Genomic DNA, 24,234 nt, shown 5'->3' on the forward strand with positions numbered 1-24,234 from the left:
TTCTTTGAATATTAATGTTTAATACTTAAATATGATCAGTTCTTCAAACTCATAAGATGGTAATGTATTGAATTTTCCATAGTAACTGCATGACTCATTTAGTACTCTCAACCATTCAATTTAGATCAATAACCAAGATCGTTGATTGTGTTAAAATTGATGAGTAATTTGAATTGTCTATCTTAAATCAACAAGTGTGATTAATTACAGCGTGCAAGTTTGTGTTTTTTAACCTTCAAAAATGTAGTATTATATTGTACAAATAAAATATTTAAAAATTCTTTAGCAAAAAAAATAAAATAAAATATTTAAAAAATTTGTTGAAACAAGTACAAGCATTTTACCAAACCACATAGAATGCCCTTGATGGCTAAGGACTTATTAAGAACTTCAACACTTACAAATTCATATTGTCCCAATATTTGGGTGGACACTTCACACTAATATTTGAAAAATTGAATAAATTTTGTATTTCATCTTTCAATAAGATGAATGTGTATACTAGACAAAACCAAATTAATAAAGAATAATTAAGCATAAACTTGTGGATTCTCCATCAAGTATGCTTCCACAACTTTGCAAATTCCAATAGAGCTTTCCCTTCCTTCCTTTATCTCTTCCTCTTTGACTTCAAACTCTCCAATAGCATTGTATATGTTGCGCTATTTCTGCAAGTGCACAGACTTATCGTGTAGTTATAAAAGATTATCGATCCACAGAGACTATTAGTTAATATTTCGCTTATGTTTTCAATATAATGTAAGGTTAAGGCTAATAATAATTAAAAAGGGGTTTGTAAAATAATTACCTAGAAATAAAATAATTAAATTAAATAACAGTGACTATTAAGAATTGGTCTTAAATAAGTTGGATTTTAACTAACTGGAATGTTACTTTAGGTACTTCAATGGGTTCGGTAATAAACACTGTGTTTTGAAAAGTTTAGTCTTTTAAATTGATTTAAAAATATTCGTCTCACACTTTCGCGCTATTGAGTTATATTATATAATGATAAAATAAATGTATCACTTTCGCTATAACATTTACTTATAAAAATATTGTTTGGAAATCAATTAAATTTTACTAAAAGGGTCTAGTTTTCATAAAACGATATTAGTTTAAAAATATAGAACTCATGTCATCACACTATTGGACTATATTATATTATATAAATAAGATGTTTTGCTATCGCTCAATCATTAATTCATAAAACACTTTTTGAAAACTAATATAATTTAATTAACCTTAAAGAGCTGTCGCGATATTAAAGTTAATGTTCAGTTTTTACTATCTAGTATAAATTTCAAACAATCGTTCTGTTAATTCATACTTTAATTAATTTTCACTGATCGTGCAAAATTATAATCTATTGTTTATTTAAAAACTGAAACAGAAAACTAGACTTGAAAATTTAGTTCACAGTTTAATTACCGAACTCATATCAAAGCCCTATTTCACATACCAGTTATATTAAATTAGTTGGACATAATTACGATTAAAGGCATGATATAATAATAACAGTTACTGGAAAAAGAAAACATAGATATATTGGTGCTGGAAAATTAAAGAACATGCAATAACAGTAGCAAATAAAACAAGACAGGAATTAAAATAATTAAAGTAAGCAGTAACTGGAATTTGGAAAATAAAACTAAATATATTGATTAATGTAACTTACAAAACCGAAACTGGAATTGAACGGGAAACAAATGGCAAGCTGTAGCTCTCAACACGTAAAGCAGTAAACTTAATTCTAAGAATTTAAAGTAAGTGTTTTTTTTTCTTCAGCTCTAACTTGTCGTCATCGAAGGTCCTCAATTCATTCTGAATGCATCTATATATAGGCTGTGAGTGAGGAGTTGAAGTCCTCCTTTTTCTCCTTTCAGTTCCTTTACTTTCTCCCCACGATTCGTAACTGATTTCATTCAACGAAGATAAGGATTCAACGAAGATGAGGACTGATATTTTTTCCTGAAGAATCGCTCACGACTGGCGCCACGTAACACATGACTGGCGCCATGTGTTGTTTAATATTTTTGCATGTGCTCCTTTAATTTAGGTGTGGCTGGCGCCACAATATGCATGGCTGGCGCCATGATTTGTGTGGCAAAATTGCATGGCTGGCGCCTTGATTCATGTGGCTGGCGCCACTTCTCTTGCTTTGTGGCCGGCGCCATAGTTGTGTGGCCGGCACTGCTGGCCTCAACTGTGGGCTGGCCCACTTGTTTTGTTTCTTTGTATTTTTTTTTTTTTTGGTCTCGGTACATATCTGTAAGTTTCATAAAAAACAATAATTATTTTATTAATACTAGGATAATTTAGACAAAAATATTAAGATACTTAGGGAAATAATATTAATAAAATAGTGCATTTTTCGGTGTTATCAAACTCCCCTAAACTTGAACCATTGCTTGTCCTCAAGCAAAAAGATATAACATTTAGTGATTGAGAAAACAAAACTAAAGACATCCTCAAAGCCACCTATTTAATTTCTACCGAATCATTCAAATCTGCTTGTTTATCCCTACTAGAGATATCATGGAAACACAAACCAAAAGTGATCATGAATTTCTTCCTTATATAAACCGTTCCGATATATTTTGCCATTACCCGAACTTAACTTTCATTTCTTCTTTCGTCATCCCCTTTTAACCCGTGGTAATCACATTAAGCCCGTTATCTATTCACACACACATGATAGTGAACCTGTTAGTGATTATGATTCGATTCTCTTTTTTTTTTTTCTTTTTTTTCATTTATTTTTCTATTTCAACCAATGATAGTTTTGCATCTTTTAGGTGTTTCGCAGTTGGGCTAAATGACCGGGTGAGAGTCACCTAACTTAGAATGCGTAGTCCCTTTTAGATTTATACTATCTTTATACATATATTTTTTCGAAATCATTCACTTATTTTCGTCGATTCTACTACTTAGATAGTGATCGTAGATGGTGCCGACTACCACTGGGTTTACTCAAGAATTAGTAAAGTTTAAGAAATTTAAATTCGGGATTTGGCAAGTATCGAAATTGATCTACATAACTAAGAAATTTATGGTGTTAAAATGATATAGCTAGTAGGAAAACATACTGATAAGAGGATTTAGTTTAATTACGTCAATGACTTAGGAACATCTAAAGTGCATTGTTTCTAAAAAAAATTTTGTTATGGCTCAAGATTGGAAAAAATTTAAAATAACCCGAAAAAATTTATTTGCAAAAAGGGAAATTGGACTAAAGTAAAATAAGGCTGAAAAGTAGAAAATAAAAACAGTAAAGTCCTCCCCTAAACTTAAATCCAACATTGTCCCCAATGTTATGACTTAAAAGAAGGAGAGGAACGTGAAACCTGGGATTATTATCAAGTCACGGTGGAGGTTGTTGGTATCTTTGAAAGTTGTCAAACTGCATCCTTAATTCGCTTATGCCATAAATGACGCGATCAAGTTGTTGTTGACGTTGTGCCTCCACCGTATCCCATTGGTCAAAACGGCCCTGAATTTGTTGTTGATTTTGTAGAATTTGATTTTGTTGAATTTGTATTGCGTTAATTTGTCCCATCATCTCCGTTTGTTGTTGATGCATGGCATAAACGAGGCTGTCGCGTTCGTCCATGGTGTTTTGGCGAGATGATGAACTACCTGCAAAAGTGTTAGGAAAATATGTGGTGTGTGCAGGTGGGACAAAATTATGGCTCCCACCAGCGGCAACATCATCAGTAATGTGCGTGGGAGCCTGATCAGGCATGGGCTCGTCATTAGTATTATAAAGGAGGTTTGCAGGAATCCGAACATCAGTGCGGTCCGGATTCGGAAGAGTGAAATTAGGACACACTGTATTATTAATTAACAGATTAAAACCTCCACTTCTCCGTTCCTTAATCAATTTCATGCTCTTGACCATGTTAAGATCAAGGTAAAATGGATGCATAGGTGGAAGAGGGACGAACTCGTCTTTGTGTCCGAGGAGTTTAGCTAGTGTTGTAAGTAAACCTCCAAACATGATGTCGCCCTTCTTAGTAATATATGATCGCATATGGGAGAGCATGAAAGAAACAGCATTTATTCGAATATTATTAAAAATGGCATAGATAAAGAAAAGCTCTTTGGCATTGATTTTGTTAGAATTTAGCCGTCCGAAAATAGTATAAGCTAGTAGTTGTCGAAAATATCGGATGGCGGGATTGTGAATGGAGGAGGCGGCATTACCTTCAAAACTCTCCATGTTTTTTCCCGTTATAGATTGCCAAAATGAGCTAGCATTTTCTACCCATTGCTCGTTATCGGGCATTTTATATGCGACACCATCGCCATAAGGAATACGTAAAAGATTAGCAATTTGATCATAGGTCATTTCGTATTCCTTATTAAACATACGAAAACGAGCAATGCCATTTGGACTGTCAGGATTTTTTAAAATAAGAGAGCTTAGAAATTCTATTGTCAGTGGAAAGTAAGCAGCATTTCTTTGGTTTACAAAGAAATTTAAGTTGAGAGTATCAAGCATATATTTCACACTGTCATAAAGTCCTAAACTTCTTAAACAATCATTATCAGCATACCTTGTGGGAACAAATTCCCTAGTGGAGAGAGCCATAAAGGTTTGATTTTGTTTAGCTCCTTCTGTTCCCTTCCTATACTTGAGTTGGTAAGGCACTTGGTTTGCCATTGAGATTTTAATGTAGCGTGAATAGGAGAAGAGAAAATATTAAGTTATACTGATTTAGTAAGTTAGTAGAAGTGGTGAGTTGGTTGTGTGTTGAGTAGCTTGTCTTTATAGAAGCATTGATGTTCTAAGTTGATCAAAAATAAATAAGTGGGTAATTGTAATTGTCAGGCATCTCATAATGGTTTTGTATGAAAGTGTTTTCAAAATAATGGCATGCATGACAAGTAGATAGTGGTAACTATTGCATGCATTGGATAAAAGTTTGGCACAAGGTATATGGCGCCGGCCATAAGTTGTGTGGCGCACGCCACATGCTTATTGGCATGTGTGTGTGGCGCCGGCCATAAGTTTTTTTAATACAATGTAAGGTGCTGGCCTGTTCACTCGTGATACATTATTATATAGTGTGCATGTACGTAGTATATATGTATCACTAGCCATATGTGATGATACTTGTGCATGTGACTTGCAGAAAATTAAGTCTAGCCTGTGGCATATAGGGTCATGTGAGGTGATAAATTTTCTTGTTGTGCAGTGTGTAAGAAATGTTTTGACTAGACTAAACATTTATGTGGATACTATAATTAGATATTGACCATAGTAGCAAACCAGTATGAAAGATTTAACTAAGTTGAATAGTATATATATATAGATAGATGAAACATGCAGAGAAAGGAAATCTAACATGAAAATACTTGCATAATTTATAAATTCCAAAATAAAATAATTGTATCTAATTGAGAAATTTATGCAGGAAAATTAAATAGTTTGGATGCATAAAAAAAATAAAATACTGAAAGCGGGAAATAAATGTTTTCTTTCGCGCAAATTTATTCAATAGATGTTTCGGCGCGAAAGAAGAAAATAGACAGATGTTTGTCGTCAGCCACTAGGTTGTGGCGCAGCGGGAGGCAGTTGTATGGCGCGAATCTGGTCCGAACAACGATCGAACTGTTCTATGACTAAGTCCATGAATCGATAGAAATCTCCTTTTAAAGTTGCAAGCTCCGTACGAAGAGCAGCGAGTTCTTTCTGCATGCCGGTAATGGCAACTCCACAGTCAGGTGGTGAGGTAGAAGCAGCTGTAGGGGTGGGTGATGGAGGTGCAGGTGTGTAAAAGAAAAGTGGTGGTTCTGGGTCATTAAGAATGTAGTAAAATGGTGGTGTTTCGGGGTCAGTTTCATCTTGTCCCTCCATGTTATAGAGCCAGTTCTTTTTATCGTGTACACTAGTTTTGGCATTGTACGGCAGAGTGAATTCATGAACAGGCTCAAGGTTGATCAATAACTGGAAGGTATCAGGGCCAAGGTTTCCAATCAGGTGGTTGTTGAAGCAAAACTCAATTCCCATGGGTTCTACTCCTATAGAGAGGTCAATCTGTGACAGGGGGGTGTAGAGGTCTAAGGCTCTAGCTATGATGGTGACAAAACCACCAATGCCTATGTGGCGAGTTGGGTCTTTGGTGAATTTGGCTAAGCTGTCAAGTAGGAAGGATGCAGCATTGAGTGGTCGACTTTGTGATCCACAAAACATTATGAACAGTTCTTCCCTGCTGACGGTTGTGACGTTGGGGGGTTTTCCAAAGAAAGTGTGAGCAATAATCATGTGGAAATATCTTATTGCCGGGTTATGGATGGCTGTGCTTAGTCTTTCATCGGGGGGTGAGTTAGGGTTGCCCGAAATGCTGCCCCAGAAGCGTTGAAGCTCACTTTCCATAAAAGTATCTTCTTGTATCTTGGTGAAAGCATCTGGGCCACAAGGCACTCCTAGGTATTCAGCTATTTCTCGGGTGGTAAGATGGTAGGATTTTCCGAACAATCTAAAACTGACAAGACCTCCATGTATGGGATTTCCACGTGTCGGCTCATACCTAAATGCACTCAGGAATTCCAGAGTCAGATTTCGGTAGGTGGGTGGGTTGGAAAAAGTGAAGCGGTCCCAACCTAGTTGGTTAATCAAGAATCTCACACTCTCAGAAATTCCTAAAGCTACTAAGGCGTAACTGTCTGGAAAAGCATAGAATGATGTCACTCGGTGGGAAAGGTCTTCGTAACGCTGCTTCTGTGTGGCGCTTCTGAACTTAACTATCATTTTGTCCTCCATTTCGTTAAAATTAATTTAGTATCTGCTATTTTCAGTAAGAGAAAACAATCATACAAGTTAGTACTGATCAACTAAAAATAAAAATAAAGCATATGAAAAAATGGAAAATACAAACATGGGTTGCCTCCCATGCAGCGCTTCGTTTAATGTCGGTAGCTCGACAATAATCCGGTCAAAGTCTAGGTTTCAGGTGGGAGATCATCTAACTTTAAACTTGAGTAGTGATCTCTATCGTTAGGGAAATAGTAATGTTTTAAACGTTGCCCATTAACAATGAATGTCTCGTTTGATCCGTTCTTGACTTCTACGGCCCCATTTTTAAAAACTCTAGTTATTTTAAATGGTCCTGACCATCTGGAACGTAGTTTTCCAGGAAATAATCTTAGCCTAGAGTTGAAGAGAAGTACAAGTTCCCCTTCCTTGAATTCTTTTCTCAATATATGCCCGTCATGCCATTTTTTAGTTCTTTCTTTGTAAATCTTGGCATTCTCGTAAGCATCTAGTCTAAGTTCCTCTAGTTCATGTAATTCTAAAATCCTTTTTCTTCCGGCAGCTTGGTAATCCATATTAAGGGCTTTAACTGCCCAATAGGCCTTATGTTCTAATTCTACCGGCAAGTGACATGACTTTCCATAGACGAGTCTAAATGGGGTGGTCCCTATTGGTGTTTTGTAGGCTGTTCTATATGCCCATAGAGCATCATCAAGCTTTGCGGCCCAATCCTTTCTAGAAGTGGAAACAGTTTTTTCAAGGATTGATTTGATTTCTCTATTAGAGACTTCAACCTGGCCGCTTGTTTGTGGATGGTATGGTGTGGCAACTCGGTGTTTCACTCCACATTTCTTTAATAAATTCTCTAATTGTTTTGATATGAAGTGAGATCCGCCATCACTTATAACTAACCTGGGGACTCCAAACCTAGGGAAAATGATTTTCTTAAACAACTTAGTGACTACTCGCGCATCATTTGTAGGTGAGGCTATAGCTTCTATCCATTTTGACACATAATCTACAGCTACGAGTATGAATTTGTTGCCCATGGAGGATGGAAAAGGTCCCATAAAATCTATTCCCCAAACATCGAAGATTTCTACTTCTAGGATGTTTGTGAGTGGCATTTCGTTTCTTCTTGAGATGTTTCCTGTACGCTGACATTGGTCACATTTTGCAATAAACGTGTGAACATCTTTAAAAAGGTTAGGCCAATAGAGGCCGGCTTGTAGAATTTTATAAGCGGTTTTAGAAGTGCTTGCGTGCCCTCCATAAGGTGAGGAATGACAATGGGTAATGACACTCTCCATTTCTTCTTCGGGGATGCATCGACGAAAAATTCCGTCGACGCCTCTTTTAAATAAAAGGGGCTCGTCCCAATAGAATTGTTTAACATTATGGAAGAATTTCTTCTTTTGTTGATAAGATAATTCAGGAGGTACTATTCCGGCAGCTATGTAGTTAACATAATCAGCATACCAGGGGGCTGTAGTTTGGACTAGAGCGGTTTCTATTTCTTCCTTGCCAGCTTTTTCTTCACCGAAGGAGACATCTAATTGAGCGATCAGTCTATCACAAGGGAAGTCATCGTTAATTGGGATATGTTCTTTCCTAATATCATCTAGTCTAGATAGGTGGTCTGCTACCGTATTTTCTATGCCTTTCTTGTCTTTGATTTCTAGGTCGAACTCTTGTAGCAGCAGTATCCATCTTAGCAGTCTTGGTTTTGCATCTTTCTTACTCATAAGATATCGGATTGCTGCGTGATCGGTGTAAATGATGATTTTAGATCCCACCAAATATGAGCGGAATTTGTCGATTGCAAATACGACAGCTAAGAGTTCTTTTTCGGTGGTAGCATAGTTTAGTTGTGCCGCATCTAGAGTTCTACTTGCATAGTAGATAGCGTGTAGCTTTTTATCCTTTCTTTGTCCTAGAACGGCTCCTACGGCGTAATCGCTGGCGTCACACATAATCTCGAATGGTTCACTCCAATCAGGAGGTTGCATTATAGGTGCGGAAATCAAGGCTTGCTTGAGGAGTTGGAATGCTTCCATACATTTGTCGTCAAAGATGAATTCGGCGTCTTTCATTAAAAGGCCGGTTAAGGGTTTAGTTATTTTGGAGAAGTCTTTTATGAATCGCCGATAGAAACCTGCGTGTCCTAAAAAACTTCTTATGTCTCTAATGGTTTTGGGAGGTTGAAGGTTTTCTATTACTTCGATTTTAGCTTTGTCCACTTCTATTCCTCTATTAGAAACTATATGTCCTAACACTAATCCTTCACGGACCATGAAATGGCATTTTTCCCAATTTAGTACTAGGTTGACTTTAACACATCTTTGTAATACCAATTCTAAATTAGCGAGACATCCCTCAAAACTTTCCCCATAAACTGAAAAGTCATCCATGAATACTTCCATTATATTGTTTATAAAATCTGCGAATATCGCCATCATGCATCGTTGGAAGGTAGCAGGGGCATTACACAATCCAAAAGGCATACGTCTATAGGCAAAGGTACCTACAGGACATGTGAAGGTGGTCTTCTCTTGGTCGTCGGGGTGTATTGGGATTTGGAAAAATCCAGAGTATCCATCTAAATAACAGAAATAGGAGTGTTTAGCTAGACGCTCGAGCATTTGGTCAATGAAAGGTAGAGGAAAATGATCTTTCCGAGTGGCTTTGTTTAATTTTCTATAGTCGATGCACATTCTATATCCTGATTCCACTCGCTTAGGTACAGATTCTCCCTTCTCGTTTTTGACTACTGTTAGTCCTCCTTTCTTTGGTACTACATGAACAGGGCTGACCCACTTACTATCAGATATTTGATATATTATGCCTGCGTCTAAAAGTTTCAGCACTTCTTTCTTAACTACTTCGCTTAAGATAGGGTTTATCCTTCTTTGGTGTTCTCTCGAAGCCTTTGCATCTTCTTCTAATAAGATTCGGTGCATGCACACAGAGGGACTAATCCCCTTTAAGTCTGAGATGTTGTAACCTAAGGCAGAAGGATATTTTCTTAAGACATCTAATAATTTTTCCGTTTCTATCGGGTCTAGGTCAGCGTTCACTATGACTGGGCGACTCATATTTTCGTCTAGATATTCATACCTAAGGTTCTTAGGTAGCGGTTTGAGTTCCAGAGAGAGTTGTTTAGGTTCAAGCGTGGAATTAGGTCCGAGCGGTGGATCTTCTGTTAAACTATTGTCTATATCTATAGGATGTTTCAGGATCTCCGCCTCTTTAGGTAATTCTTTCTCTATCTCTTTAACACACTCATCTATTATGTCTATAGCGTAACAAGTGTCTTCTACGGCGGGTGTTTGCATGAACTTAGAAAGAATAAATTCAATTTTTTCTTCGCCCACTTCTAGAGTAAGTTTTCCTCGCTTAACGTCTATTATTGCTCCTGCTGTGGCCAGGAATGGTCTTCCTAAAAGGATTGGAATACATGAATCTTCCGTAATGTCCATTACTACGAAGTCGGTAGGGATGTAAAGCTGGCCGATTTTTACTGGAATATTTTCTAGGATACCTACAGGGTATTTAACTGAACGGTCTGCTAGTTGAAGAGACATCCTAGTAGGTTTTAGATCACTCAAGTTTAACTTTTTGCTGATCGAGAGGGGCATGAGACTAACACTTGCTCCTAAGTCGCATAGTGCCTTATCTATTACGTAGTTGCCTATTACGCAGGGAATTGAAAAACTTCCTGGGTCCTTAAGTTTAGGTGGCATTTTGTTTTGGAATATGGCACTGCATTCTTCGGTAAGTGCGACTGTACTATCCTCGTCTAATTTCCTCTTGTTTGATAAAATTTCTTTAAGAAATTTTGAGTATGTGGGCATTTGCGTTATTGCTTCCGAGAAAGGTATGGTTATGTTTAGTTGTTTCAGAAGTTCTACAAATTTCTTAAAATGTCCTTCAGTTTTAGTCTTAGCTAATCTTTGAGGAAAAGGGATAGGTGTTTTGTAAACAGGTGGTGCAGCAGGTGTAAGCTTTTTAGTTGTCCCCTCCTTATCTCCTAATTGGGGATTTTCGGCTTCTCTCTCAGGCTCTTTTGGTGGTTCACTACTCTCGGCTTCCTTGTTGGTTATCTTAGCGCTTTCTGAGTTTTTTACTCCAGAATCAGGTGGTCCTTGCAATTCCTTTCCACTTCTTGTGATTATAGCATGTATGGCATTCGCATGCCCTTTGGGATTAGGCTCAGGTTGTCCTGGAAATGTGCCAGCTGGAGCGGCAATAGTTGCTTGTTGTTGTGCCACCTGGGAAATCTGTGTTTCTAGCATTTTGTTATGGGTGGCTAGGGCATCTACCTTAGTTGCTAATTGTTTTACCAACTCATTAGTGTGAATGTTTTGGTTTAAGAATTTTTCCATCATAATATCGAAGTTAGACTTCCTTGGTGGATAGGGTACGGCTGGTTGTGCTCCTTGCTTTTGGTAACCTGGAGGTGCTTGAGTAGGATTGAGTGTATTATTGTTCCTATAAGATAAGTTAGGATGGTTCTTATAGCCAGGATTATAGTTATTGGATAGAGCGGCATAATGCACTTGGTCGAGTCCGGCTAATATAGCACAATCAGATGGTACGTGACCAGGGACTCCACATACTTCGCAATTTGGTTGGATTGCAGCTACGGTGGATGTGGTTGGCAGGGTTAGACTCTCCAACTTTTGAGTAAGGGCTTCTACTTTGGCGTTGACATGGTCTATGCCACTTACTTCGTATATACCACCTTTTGTTTGGGATTTCTCCATAGCAGCGCGTTCGCTTCCCCATTGATAATGGTTTTGGGCCATGTTTTCTATAAGCTGGGTGGCTTCTTGGTATGGTTTATCCATCAGTGCTCCACCGGCGGCTGCATCTATGGTTAGTCTTGTGTTATAAAGCAGCCCATTATAGAAGGTATGGATTATGAGCCATTGTTCTAAACCGTGGTGTGGACAGAGTCTCATCATATCCTTGTATCTTTCCCAAGCTTCGAAAAGTGATTCTCCATCTTTTTGCCTAAATCCGTTGATTTGGGCTCTTAGCATAGCTGTCTTACTTGGCGGGAAATATCTAGCCAAGAATTGCTTCTTCAGTTCGTTCCATGTAGTGATGGAGTTCGAAGGTAGAGCTTGGAGCCAAGCTCTAGCTCTGTCTCTTAAAGAGAACGGGAAAAGACGGAGTCGTATTGCTTCGGGTTCGACACCATTGGCTTTGATCGTGTCTGCGTACTGCACAAACACTGATAAATGGAGGTTGGGATCCTCCGTAGGGGAACCAGAGAACTGGTTTTGTTGCACGATTTGCAACAAAGCGGGTTTCAACTCGAAGTTTCTTGCTTCGATGTTAGGGGGCGCGATACTCGAATGAGGTTCTTCTTCGGAAGGAACGGCGTAGTCCCTAAGAGGACGTGCGTTGTTAGCCATAGGTAAGAGGTTTTGAAGTTCGCGGATTCGACGTTTAAAATGAATAAAACGTTCTATTTCGGGTATAGGTTGTTGTAATGGTTCCTCGGAGTTACGAGTATTGGGCATACAACCTAAGAAAAAGGGTTTAAGGGTTTGCCTTAATCGTCACAAATTAAAAACTAATTAGCGAAAATTGACTAAATTAGTCCCCGGCAACGGCGCCAAAAACTTGTTGCGCTATTTCTGCAAGTGCACAGACTTATCGTGTAGTTATAAAAGATTATCGATCCACAGAGACTATTAGTTAATATTTCGCTTATGTTTTCAATATAATGTAAGGTTAAGGCTAATAATAATTAAAAAGGGGTTTGTAAAATAATTACCTAGAAATAAAATAATTAAATTAAATAACAGTGACTATTAAGAATTGGTCTTAAATAAGTTGGATTTTAACTAACTGGAATGTTACTTTAGGTACTTCAATGGGTTCGGTAATAAACACTGTGTTTTGAAAAGTTTAGTCTTTTAAATTGATTTAAAAATATTCGTCTCACACTTTCGCGCTATTGAGTTATATTATATAATGATAAAATAAATGTATCACTTTCGCTATAACATTTACTTATAAAAATATTGTTTGGAAATCAATTAAATTTTACTAAAAGGGTCTAGTTTTCATAAAACGATATTAGTTTAAAAATATAGAACTCATGTCATCACACTATTGGACTATATTATATTATATAAATAAGATGTTTTGCTATCGCTCAATCATTAATTCATAAAACACTTTTTGAAAACTAATATAATTTAATTAACCTTAAAGAGCTGTCGCGATATTAAAGTTAATGTTCAGTTTTTACTATCTAGTATAAATTTCAAACAATCGTTCTGTTAATTCATACTTTAATTAATTTTCACTGATCGTGCAAAATTATAATCTATTGTTTATTTAAAAACTGAAACAGAAAACTAGACTTGAAAATTTAGTTCACAGTTTAATTACCGAACTCATATCAAAGCCCTATTTCACATACCAGTTATATTAAATTAGTTGGACATAATTACGATTAAAGGCATGATATAATAATAACAGTTACTGGAAAAAGAAAACATAGATATATTGGTGCTGGAAAATTAAAGAACATGCAATAACAGTAGCAAATAAAACAAGACAGGAATTAAAATAATTAAAGTAAGCAGTAACTGGAATTTGGAAAATAAAACTAAATATATTGATTAATGTAACTTACAAAACCGAAACTGGAATTGAACGGGAAACAAATGGCAAGCTGTAGCTCTCAACACGTAAAGCAGTAAACTTAATTCTAAGAATTTAAAGTAAGTGTTTTTTTTTCTTCAGCTCTAACTTGTCGTCATCGAAGGTCCTCAATTCATTCTGAATGCATCTATATATAGGCTGTGAGTGAGGAGTTGAAGTCCTCCTTTTTCTCCTTTCAGTTCCTTTACTTTCTCCCCACGATTCGTAACTGATTTCATTCAACGAAGATAAGGATTCAACGAAGATGAGGACTGATATTTTTTCCTGAAGAATCGCTCACGACTGGCGCCACGTAACACATGACTGGCGCCATGTGTTGTTTAATATTTTTGCATGTGCTCCTTTAATTTAGGTGTGGCTGGCGCCACAATATGCATGGCTGGCGCCATGATTTGTGTGGCAAAATTGCATGGCTGGCGCCTTGATTCATGTGGCTGGCGCCACTTCTCTTGCTTTGTGGCCGGCGCCATAGTTGTGTGGCCGGCACTGCTGGCCTCAACTGTTGTAACGCCCCAATATTTTATACATACATTTTATTGATTTGTTATTTAATTAATAAAATCTATATAAGTAATTATTTTATATTCCATTTTCTTATTTTATTTTAGTATTTGATGTGATAATATTTATTTTAATTATTGCTTCACTAATTTATAAGTTTTGGAAATTAATTAGCACTAGTTTTAGGATGATGGTAAATCCATTTGACCAAGCCAAAATTGGAAGCCCTGCCAATATATTGTCCACGTGAAACATGATAGAGATGAATGCATGCATAATTGATCACGATTAGATTATATTTAAATATTAATTATTAATTATGTGGGAATAGTAGCATAGTGTTGATGCCATTCTAAATCTCACGCCTAGTTTCTCTCTTTAGTGACCTTAATTTCATTGCATTTTAATTGTAAATAATCTCTATTCAATGCATTTCATAAGTGTGTCTAATGCCATTTAATTACTCTGATTTGGCTCGGAGAGAAACAAATGAATCCGCCTTATCTCTAGCCCAAGCGCTGGTCTCTCTAGAATCTTTTATTCAATGCTATTTAAATGAATTGGTCTTAGTCAAACACATTCGATCATTTCCTATTAATGTGAAATTGATTGCACAAAATGATGAGTAGTTGTCATTTTTATAATGCTACGTTTTGAAGGAGATTATAACAAATACCTCTCTCCCTTTTGCTTGTTTATACGTACACCTCTTCTTTCCTTTCACAAATTCATATTCATTCTTTTACTTACTAGTTTATATATTTCCCCCGCAAACAAAGAAAAATTGGTACGTAAATGTCAAACTCTCCCTTCACAAACAAAACCAAACTCATGCAAATCTCCCTTCATCATTTCAAGTTATCATCAAGTTTTATTCTTAACCTCATTCTTTCCGAATTTAATTCATAGCTGCAATCATAGAATCACGTTCTCTCCTTCGTCTACCGTCGGATCGTCGAATCGAACTTTGGAGCGTGAGTTATCGCATGTGCAATGTAAATGCAAATTTAGGCTAGTATTATGCTTGGAAGGAAAGCGTCTAAGGTAAGGGCTTTTTCCCCATAAACTCATGCTACGTAGGATTACGTTGTGAAATAATATTAGAACTTTTGCCACTTAAAATGAACCAATGGAATCAGCCTTATAAAAAGAAAATAAATAATTTCGTGTGTTGGTTGTACATACAAGCTTGTGATAATTGAATTGATGGATATGTGCTTATGTTTGCAAATTAATGTTCAGTTCATGTCATGTGTATTGTGTTTGGTAGTTGCTAATTATACAATTACTTGTTAAATTAAGAATTGGAATATATATAATTAAGTAGTTACAAATTAGAGTGATTTATTGTTGTTTCGGTGAAATCGGCCTTGCTAAGAAAGTGGAGTATCATGCATCATATAGGATGTGTATAGCAGAGTATATTTAGGTAGCCTGTGTGGCTGATTTACTTTTAGCCTGTGTGGCTGGTTTTACTTTTAGCCTGTGTGGCTTGTGCCTGTGTGGCTGGGTTACTTTTAGCCTGTGTGGCTGGTTCTCTCATTGGTATGAGATTTATTATCCGGATCATTAGTATTTCATATAGGGTTGTCTTAGTCGCATTGCACTTCATATAGGAAGGAAGAACTAACAAGAGTAAATAATTATTCCGGTCTTAAAAGAACTAATGTAATTGGAAGAAAAGAAAAAGTATAGTTAGTCCATGGTAAAGCGGTGATCGTTGCTTCCTCGTCTTTCATTTGATTTTGCCGTACAATTTGTAATATGTGTAATTATATTGCCTTGTTTATTATTGCCGTTTAACAATAAGATGCTACCTATGTTTGTATATGTGACTCTTATCACCCAAAAGTTTTTATAATAAACTAATAATTATATTTTCGATAAGGTGAAGTGTTTTGTTATTATTTTATAACATTTTCTTGTGGTGAGTATGATTCAATGTGGACCAGGAAATTGACCCTTACAACCAACATTTTAGGTACTCAAGGAGAAAGCTTTGATTGAATGTGATGTGATGCTTGAAGCGCGTACGAACGGGGAAAAATTGGGTTTTGTAAATTGAGAATTTTATGTAATAAATAATTCGCTGTTGTATTTTCCTCCGGTAGCAAATTTTCGAAGTATAATTCATTTTTAATTAAGTTTATATTTTCAAGAATTCTATTTGAATTATTATATAACTATTTTATTTTTTTGTAAGGAAAGAAAAAAAATAGCTGTACGTTTTATAATTAAGAAAAATTCTCACTAATATCTTGGATAAAAATCCGGGATGTTACAGTTGGTATCAGAGCAATGATCCTCGGACAAATATTTTTGGGGTGGGTGCGATTGTGTATAACGAATGTCTTGATTGATGTGTGACTATGTGTTTGTGCTTGTTATTCTTGGTGTTTCTTAGTGTGATTTTCGTACGATCTTTTTAAAACAAAAGAATTTGTAATTGTTAGAAACTATGCTTCCAGTTGTGAAATACCATTTGTTTTTTTAAAAAAACAATATTTTCTTTTGAGGAGTATCTGCTTATATTTCTATCATACTAGTATTTTATTTTATCTATATTGGACTATTTTACTTAAATTATCCATAAATGAATTTATCTTTGCAAATCATTTTGTCACTTATGTTTTTATCTTTGTTTGACATCAGAGTGCGCAGCGAACACTTCATTTTTAAACACTCTTGTCGATATATAAAAAAAAAAAGAGTACCTTACATAAAGAATTTTGGAAATTTTACCTCAAAAATTTTTATTTTCTAGTTTCGAGGACGAAACTCTTTTAAGGGGGTAATAATGTAACGCCCCAATATTTTATACATACATTTTATTGATTTGTTATTTAATTAATAAAATCTATATAAGTAATTATTTTATATTCCATTTTCTTATTTTATTTTAGTATTTGATGTGATAATATTTATTTTAATTATTGCTTCACTAATTTATAAGTTTTGGAAATTAATTAGCACTAGTTTTAGGATGATGGTAAATCCATTTGACCAAGCCAAAATTGGAAGCCCTGCCAATATATTGTCCACGTGAAACATGATAGAGATGAATGCATGCATAATTGATCACGATTAGATTATATTTAAATATTAATTATTAATTATGTGGGAATAGTAGCATAGTGTTGATGCCATTCTAAATCTCACGCCTAGTTTCTCTCTTTAGTGACCTTAATTTCATTGCATTTTAATTGTAAATAATCTCTATTCAATGCATTTCATAAGTGTGTCTAATGCCATTTAATTACTCTGATTTGGCTCGGAGAGAAACAAATGAATCCGCCTTATCTCTAGCCCAAGCGCTGGTCTCTCTAGAATCTTTTATTCAATGCTATTTAAATGAATTGGTCTTAGTCAAACACATTCGATCATTTCCTATTAATGTGAAATTGATTGCACAAAATGATGAGTAGTTGTCATTTTTATAATGCTACGTTTTGAAGGAGATTATAACAAATACCTCTCTCCCTTTTGCTTGTTTATACGTACACCTCTTCTTTCCTTTCACAAATTCATATTCATTCTTTTACTTACTAGTTTATATATTTCCCCCGCAAACAAAGAAAAATTGGTACGTAAATGTCAAACTCTCCCTTCACAAACAAAACCAAACTCATGCAAATCTCCCTTCATCATTTCAAGTTATCATCAAGTTTTATTCTTAACCTCATTCTTTCCGAATTTAATTCATAGCTGCAATCATAGAATCACGTTCTCTCCTTCGTCTACCGTCGGATCGTCGAATCGAACTTTGGAGCGTGAGTTATCGCATGTGCAATGTAAATGCAAATTTAGGCTAGTATTATGCTTGGAAGGAAAGCGTCTAAGGTAAGGGCTTTTTCCCCATAAACTCATGCTACGTAGGATTACGTTGTGAAATAATATTAGAACTTTTGCCACTTAAAATGAACCAATGGAATCAGCCTTATAAAAAGAAAATAAATAATTTCGTGTGTTGGTTGTACATACAAGCTTGTGATAATTGAATTGATGGATATGTGCTTATGTTTGCAAATTAATGTTCAGTTCATGTCATGTGTATTGTGTTTGGTAGTTGCTAATTATACAATTACTTGTTAAATTAAGAATTGGAATATATATAATTAAGTAGTTACAAATTAGAGTGATTTATTGTTGTTTCGGTGAAATCGGCCTTGCTAAGAAAGTGGAGTATCATGCATCATATAGGATGTGTATAGCAGAGTATATTTAGGTAGCCTGTGTGGCTGATTTACTTTTAGCCTGTGTGGCTGGTTTTACTTTTAGCCTGTGTGGCTTGTGCCTGTGTGGCTGGGTTACTTTTAGCCTGTGTGGCTGGTTCTCTCATTGGTATGAGATTTATTATCCGGATCATTAGTATTTCATATAGGGTTGTCTTAGTCGCATTGCACTTCATATAGGAAGGAAGAACTAACAAGAGTAAATAATTATTCCGGTCTTAAAAGAACTAATGTAATTGGAAGAAAAGAAAAAGTATAGTTAGTCCATGGTAAAGCGGTGATCGTTGCTTCCTCGTCTTTCATTTGATTTTGCCGTACAATTTGTAATATGTGTAATTATATTGCCTTGTTTATTATTGCCGTTTAACAATAAGATGCTACCTATGTTTGTATATGTGACTCTTATCACCCAAAAGTTTTTATAATAAACTAATAATTATATTTTCGATAAGGTGAAGTGTTTTGTTATTATTTTATAACATTTTCTTGTGGTGAGTATGATTCAATGTGGACCAGGAAATTGACCCTTACAACCAACATTTTAGGTACTCAAGGAGAAAGCTTTGATTGAATGTGATGTGATGCTTGAAGCGCGTACGAACGGGGAAAAATTGGGTTTTGTAAATTGAGAATTTTATGTAATAAATAATTCGCTGTTGTATTTTCCTCCGGTAGCAAATTTTCGAAGTATAATTCATTTTTAATTAAGTTTATATTTTCAAGAATTCTATTTGAATTATTATATAACTATTTTATTTTTTTGTAAGGAAAGAAAAAAAATAGCTGTACGTTTTATAATTAAGAAAAATTCTCACTAATATCTTGGATAAAAATCCGGGATGTTACAACTGTGGGCTGGCCCACTTGTTTTGTTTCTTTGTATTTTTTTTTTTTTTGGTCTCGGTACATATCTGTAAGTTTCATAAAAAACAATAATTATTTTATTAATACTAGGATAATTTAGACAAAAATATTAAGATACTTAGGGAAATAATATTAATAAAATAGTGCATTTTTCGGTGTTATCAGTATATACTTGTCATTTTACAAAGACAACCTCCTTCACTAATGGCCTCAAACTTAACCTCATAAGCTATTGACTCAAGCTTGTCACCTAATGGATCTCCTTCAATCATTGTGTAGTTGCAAACCAATTTATCATTATCAATCATATCAATCCTATTTTTCAGATACTTGAATGGACTAGCTGCATAAATAAAATGGAACATATAATTAAGAATTTATTCAAGCATTATATAGAGAAGAAAAAAATAAGAGCCTTTTTATTAAAAAAAAAAAATAGCTGATTTTTTCCTCTAACTAAAATAAATATATAAAAAAGTTTTTTTCTCTAAAAAAACATTTTTAGTTCTCCTTTAATGGTTCAATCTCCCACACAACTGCGATCAGGGGGTTAGAATCACTTGATACCATAACTGACCCCGAATCAGATTAGACGGTTCAATGACCGGATACTTATGGTGAAAAAAGAGAGTATATTTTGTCAATTACCTTCGGCAAAGTTAACTTGTTCAATGGTTCCAGCTTCACCATTTCCTTGGATTAAGTTGACATCTTTTATGAACTGAGGTAAGAGTTTTGGAAGTAAATTGCTAGAGTCAGTGATTAAGGCCTTGAACATACGTGATGGAGCAATAGGGGAAGAATAATCATTTGTGAAGGTTGATACTGAAGTGGAAGAAATAGTCACAAGAAAGGGGGGGTTTGAATTGTGACCCTTTTAAAATTAATCCTGCACTCTACAAAATTAATCTCAAGTGTATACTTGGATAAATGTTAGTGGAATATAAAACAGCTTGTTCTGAGAATGTTCTCTGCTGAGTGAGCTTGTTCTGAGAATGTTCTCTGCTGCGTGAGAATTCAAAGTGAATGTAGATTAAGTGGTTTGTGTGATGTGTGTTTGCAGTAAATAAATAGTTAAAGGTAAGAGAGATTCACACACAAAAATTATACTGGTTCACCCAAATCCTGGGCTAGTCCAGTCCCCACGCCTGTGAGTTTTCCACTATGATCTCGAGATACTACCGATCTCAAATACAAATCTTCTTTGATCTAAACCACGATCAGAAACCTCCAATCCCTACAAGCTTGATCTACCTCAGCCTTACAGAGGTGTCACTCAATCAATAGTTACGTATTGACTTGAGCCAATCTTCTTTTTACAAAGGGAAGTTGTTCTGGATCTAAGCTTACACAAAAACTCAAAACTAGTTTGAGAAGCTTATACAAAATACACTCAATACACTCAGTAATATTGTGATCCAATAGGTTGATAGAGAGCTGGAGTGTGAGTGGTAAAATTGAGAGACAAAGATATAACCACTTAAAAGTGGGTAATGTTGAAAAGTGGTCTCTTGAGAAATTTGCTTGTAGAAACTCAAAGGTTGTTTGAGAAGCAAATAGAAACACTCAATAAACTCAGAAGTATGATGTGAATGAAGAGCCTGAGTTTGAGTGATGAAAGAAGAGTTTTAGGACTTGTAGACAAAAACAAGTAATTGATGATTTGTAGCTTGAACTCTTACTCTTTCTCTTGGATTTGCTTGCCTTTTATAGATGCTTGCTTGAGGTTGAAGCTTGGCCTTCAAGTATATCAGTTAGAGGGCAAAAAAGAGCTGTTACTCAATGCTCCACAAGCAGCAGACAACTTCTGCATATTTGACAGGTTCTCTGTTCAGTCTTGGAACAGTCTTGAACTTCATTTTGCTTTGATCCACAAGAGCCAAATATGTGTGAGCTGTAAGCAAGTACAAATGAGTTGTTTCCTGCATCCTTCCAATGTCAGAGGTCAGATATAGCCGTTTGGAACCTCAGTAAAAGGACTCATGACAGTTGGAGATGGTTTTGCAAAACTGTGTGCAGGAACGTTCTTGAATCAGTCTTGAACCAGTCTTGACTGTATCAGCAAATGTGATGAAGCTTCATCTCTATTTCCTTTGTGATATGCAGCTGTTCAGTAGGCTCAAGGACAACTCAGAGATAGCATTAGCTTGGGAATAAACCAGCTGGATTAGTACAAAGGCATGTGAGACAAAAATGTACTTGTATGACAACACCATTGAAGAATGTTCCAACATAGTCATTTTGCAAGTACATCACAACTCATAGTTCATAATGTGTTGTTGCAATCTGATTGGCCTATGATATATGATCAGGTATTTTCATTGGATGATCAATACCATAAAAGATCAAACTTATAATTCATTGCATGAATTATAACTAGGAAAGGTATATGCTCATTTTCCATCAAAAGTGTTGATCCAAAAAGATATTATCTTCTGTAGAGATTTGATCCAGTTTTCCTTTGTAAAAGTGATTATTTGTTTTGTCCTTAGTTGACTTGAATGATCACAAAGCACTTAAACCAAAACGTGCTTATATTAAAAAGTGCAGTCTGTCTGTTAAGAATGTTCTCAGATCATTCTTGAAACAGTATCTCAAGATTTTCTTAAAGAGGGATCTTCATGTTGCTGCAAAACTTTCCACAATTCCTCTTGATGTTTTGCACACATTGTTACTTGTTCATTGAGTACTTTGAGATGCTTTTAGTGGAGGCGTGGGAGTACTCATCATGAGGATTATCATTTTCTAGCTTAGACAATGATTAAAACTTTTATGCCTTGTGGTGCATAAGCTCCTTTGTAAATTCATGGAAAATCATTCTTAGATCATTCTTGTCTTGAGAAGCTAAGATGAAACTTTGAGTAGGTTTTGAAGATCTTCAACATATGCATCATTTCCATTGATGTTAATTGTAGTAGTAAATCCTCAAAGCATGTAACAAAACTCAATGTGAGTTTTGACATGATAACATCAAATATGTTCTTGTGTAGCTTGTGATGCAAGTATTTCCATCAATTATGATCTTCATATTCTTCCTTGAATCTTTAAGCTCATTGTGAACCTTGTGGTGATGAGGAAGACTATTAACCATGAAACTTGCTTTCTTGTTTGAATCTTCAAATGAAACTTCTTATGATTCAAACAACATCCTTTAAAAATCTTCATGAAGCTTGTGATGCTATTGTTATGATCATCTGATGCTACTCTGATTCTTTCATTGCTTGAGTATATAAAATGTACTTGTTGATGTGAGTGGCTTCTAGATTGTCCACTTTTGTCATTACCTATCTTTCAACAAAAACTCAAGTGCAAACATCAGTAGATCACCATTCATAAAACTTAACATTTATTCCATAAGGTTTGTTGTCATTAAAACACTAAAATGGATTTTGCCTCAACAATCTCCCCCTTTTTGATGATGACAAACCTTTTGAATAAATCTTATGTTTTATGGATGGAAATAATAACAAATGCAAGAATGTTCGTAGATATGCAATTAAGCTCCCCCTAAACACATGCAAGGGATTTAATTCTTATCATTCTAATTAAACTCCCCCTAAATACATGCAAGAGGTTAATTCATAACATTCTTCATTAATTAGTTTCATCTAACATTTCTCTCCCATCATATATATCTCTCCCCCTTTTGTCATCTATCAAAAAGTATTGGGGGTAATTTTAAATATGAAGTGCAATGATAGGATTCAAATTAAGAAACATTGCATACATAGAGCATGAAGTTGAGAAGTTCATTCATATATCAAACTTATCAAGTTTGCATTTAAACATTAAAGCACATAGCATGTATGATCATCAATAATCATTTTATTCAAATATTGCAATCACAACATGAATAATGGTTAAATCACATGTAAACATATTTGATTTTAAAAGATAATGTTATACATTCTCAATTTAAAAAAAGGATTTTGACCTCAAAGATATTGCAAGTTCTAACAAAATTTCTCAAAATTTAGAAAAACTCCCCCTAAATCTTATGAGATGAATATTCTCTAAAAGTTTCAAAATAATTTGGGTAGAGGTAACTTTTTTTCTTTTAAAACATGATCATTCCAAAAAAAATGATGGACAAGACTATGTTGTGGTCATTTTAACAATAAAATATAGTTTAAAATTGTCCAAAAACTTTGAAATTAGAGAGAAAATGGCGCAAACGAAAAAACTTTGAAATCAGAGTAAATTGACAACATGTCAAAAATAGATTTCTCTCTTTTCCAAATATTTCTATGATGAAGATGTTTCCTTTTTATAGCAAAAAATTCAAGAGGATTTTATGTTAAAACATCTGATCAAAACACATAAGTTTAGAAAAAAAAGTCAAATATGAGTTTATGAACATAATGTGCAAGAACTATTATTCTTAGACCAAATTCTAATTTTATGGAGAGTAGACACACAAATTATTCTCATGAAGACCAATCATATGTTCTCTTGTTAAAATCCTTCAAATAATAAATCCAACAAAAAATGGATATTCATTTAAAACCTTTGAAGGAGGATCTTTTACATAAGTCATAACAAAATCTCAATTTTTGAGAAGCCATGTTCAAAAAGTTCTACTTAATCATCAATTAAGCAAATTATAGGCTAATCAAGATGTGCAACAAAATTGGATTCATCCAAAGTTTTATATTAAGAGCGGTGCACATATAAAAGACTTATAGAAAAAATGTGTTTTCATAAAAAAAAAGTATACTATAAGCTGGACTTATGTAAGAACAAATATGACATATAATTGTTTATCAAAATTATGAGTTTTATGTCATTTTTCTTGTTCTAAAAGTTTTGGTCTATCATGAAGGATAATTAAGAGACTAACTCCAAAAATTATTCATTGATCATTAAGGATAATTTTTCATTAAGCACATATCACGAGATCATAAATTAAGACAAGTGTTAATTTAAAATAAAATTGTCTTTTGGTATGTCAAAATAAAATTGATCATTGAAAAAATGTGACTAAGACATATGGAGAAAATCTAACTTGATAAAATAACCCTTAACAAAAACTTTGATATAGCATTTTTGAAAATGTATTCCTTACAAAGGTGTAGAAAGATGATTTTGCATAGCAACAATGTTCATTCATTTAACACTTAGCATGATATTTTGAAAGAGATGATTTTACATTATATGAACAAAAATCATGAAAAAGTGTAAGAACAAAGA

The 24,234-nt window shown here is 34.8% G+C and overlaps 1 protein-coding gene and 1 non-coding gene across 2 annotated transcripts in view; one reads left to right on the top strand and one right to left on the bottom strand.

Annotated features, from left to right (window-relative positions):
* Nucleotides 1-312: 312 nt before the first annotated feature.
* LOC123883832 (pathogenesis-related protein STH-2-like) overlaps nucleotides 313-24,234 on the bottom strand; it is a 29,894-nt gene continuing 5,972 nt past the window's right edge. The window contains exons 2-4 of the mRNA XM_045932775.1: nucleotides 19,693-19,866; nucleotides 19,215-19,387; nucleotides 313-656 (exon numbers count right to left, since the gene is read on the bottom strand). Of these exons, the coding sequence (XP_045788731.1) occupies nucleotides 531-656; nucleotides 19,215-19,387; nucleotides 19,693-19,866 (473 nt within the window). The 3' untranslated portion in view covers nucleotides 313-530. The remainder of the gene's footprint in view (nucleotides 657-19,214; nucleotides 19,388-19,692; nucleotides 19,867-24,234) is intronic.
* LOC123887766 lies at nucleotides 11,699-11,805 on the top strand. Its single transcript, XR_006801764.1, has one exon. It is a non-coding gene; the product is annotated as a small nucleolar RNA R71 (small nucleolar RNA).

Source organism: Trifolium pratense, linkage group LG5 (assembly GCF_020283565.1).
Source record: "Trifolium pratense cultivar HEN17-A07 linkage group LG5, ARS_RC_1.1, whole genome shotgun sequence".
NCBI classification, from domain to species: domain Eukaryota; kingdom Viridiplantae; phylum Streptophyta; class Magnoliopsida; order Fabales; family Fabaceae; genus Trifolium; species Trifolium pratense.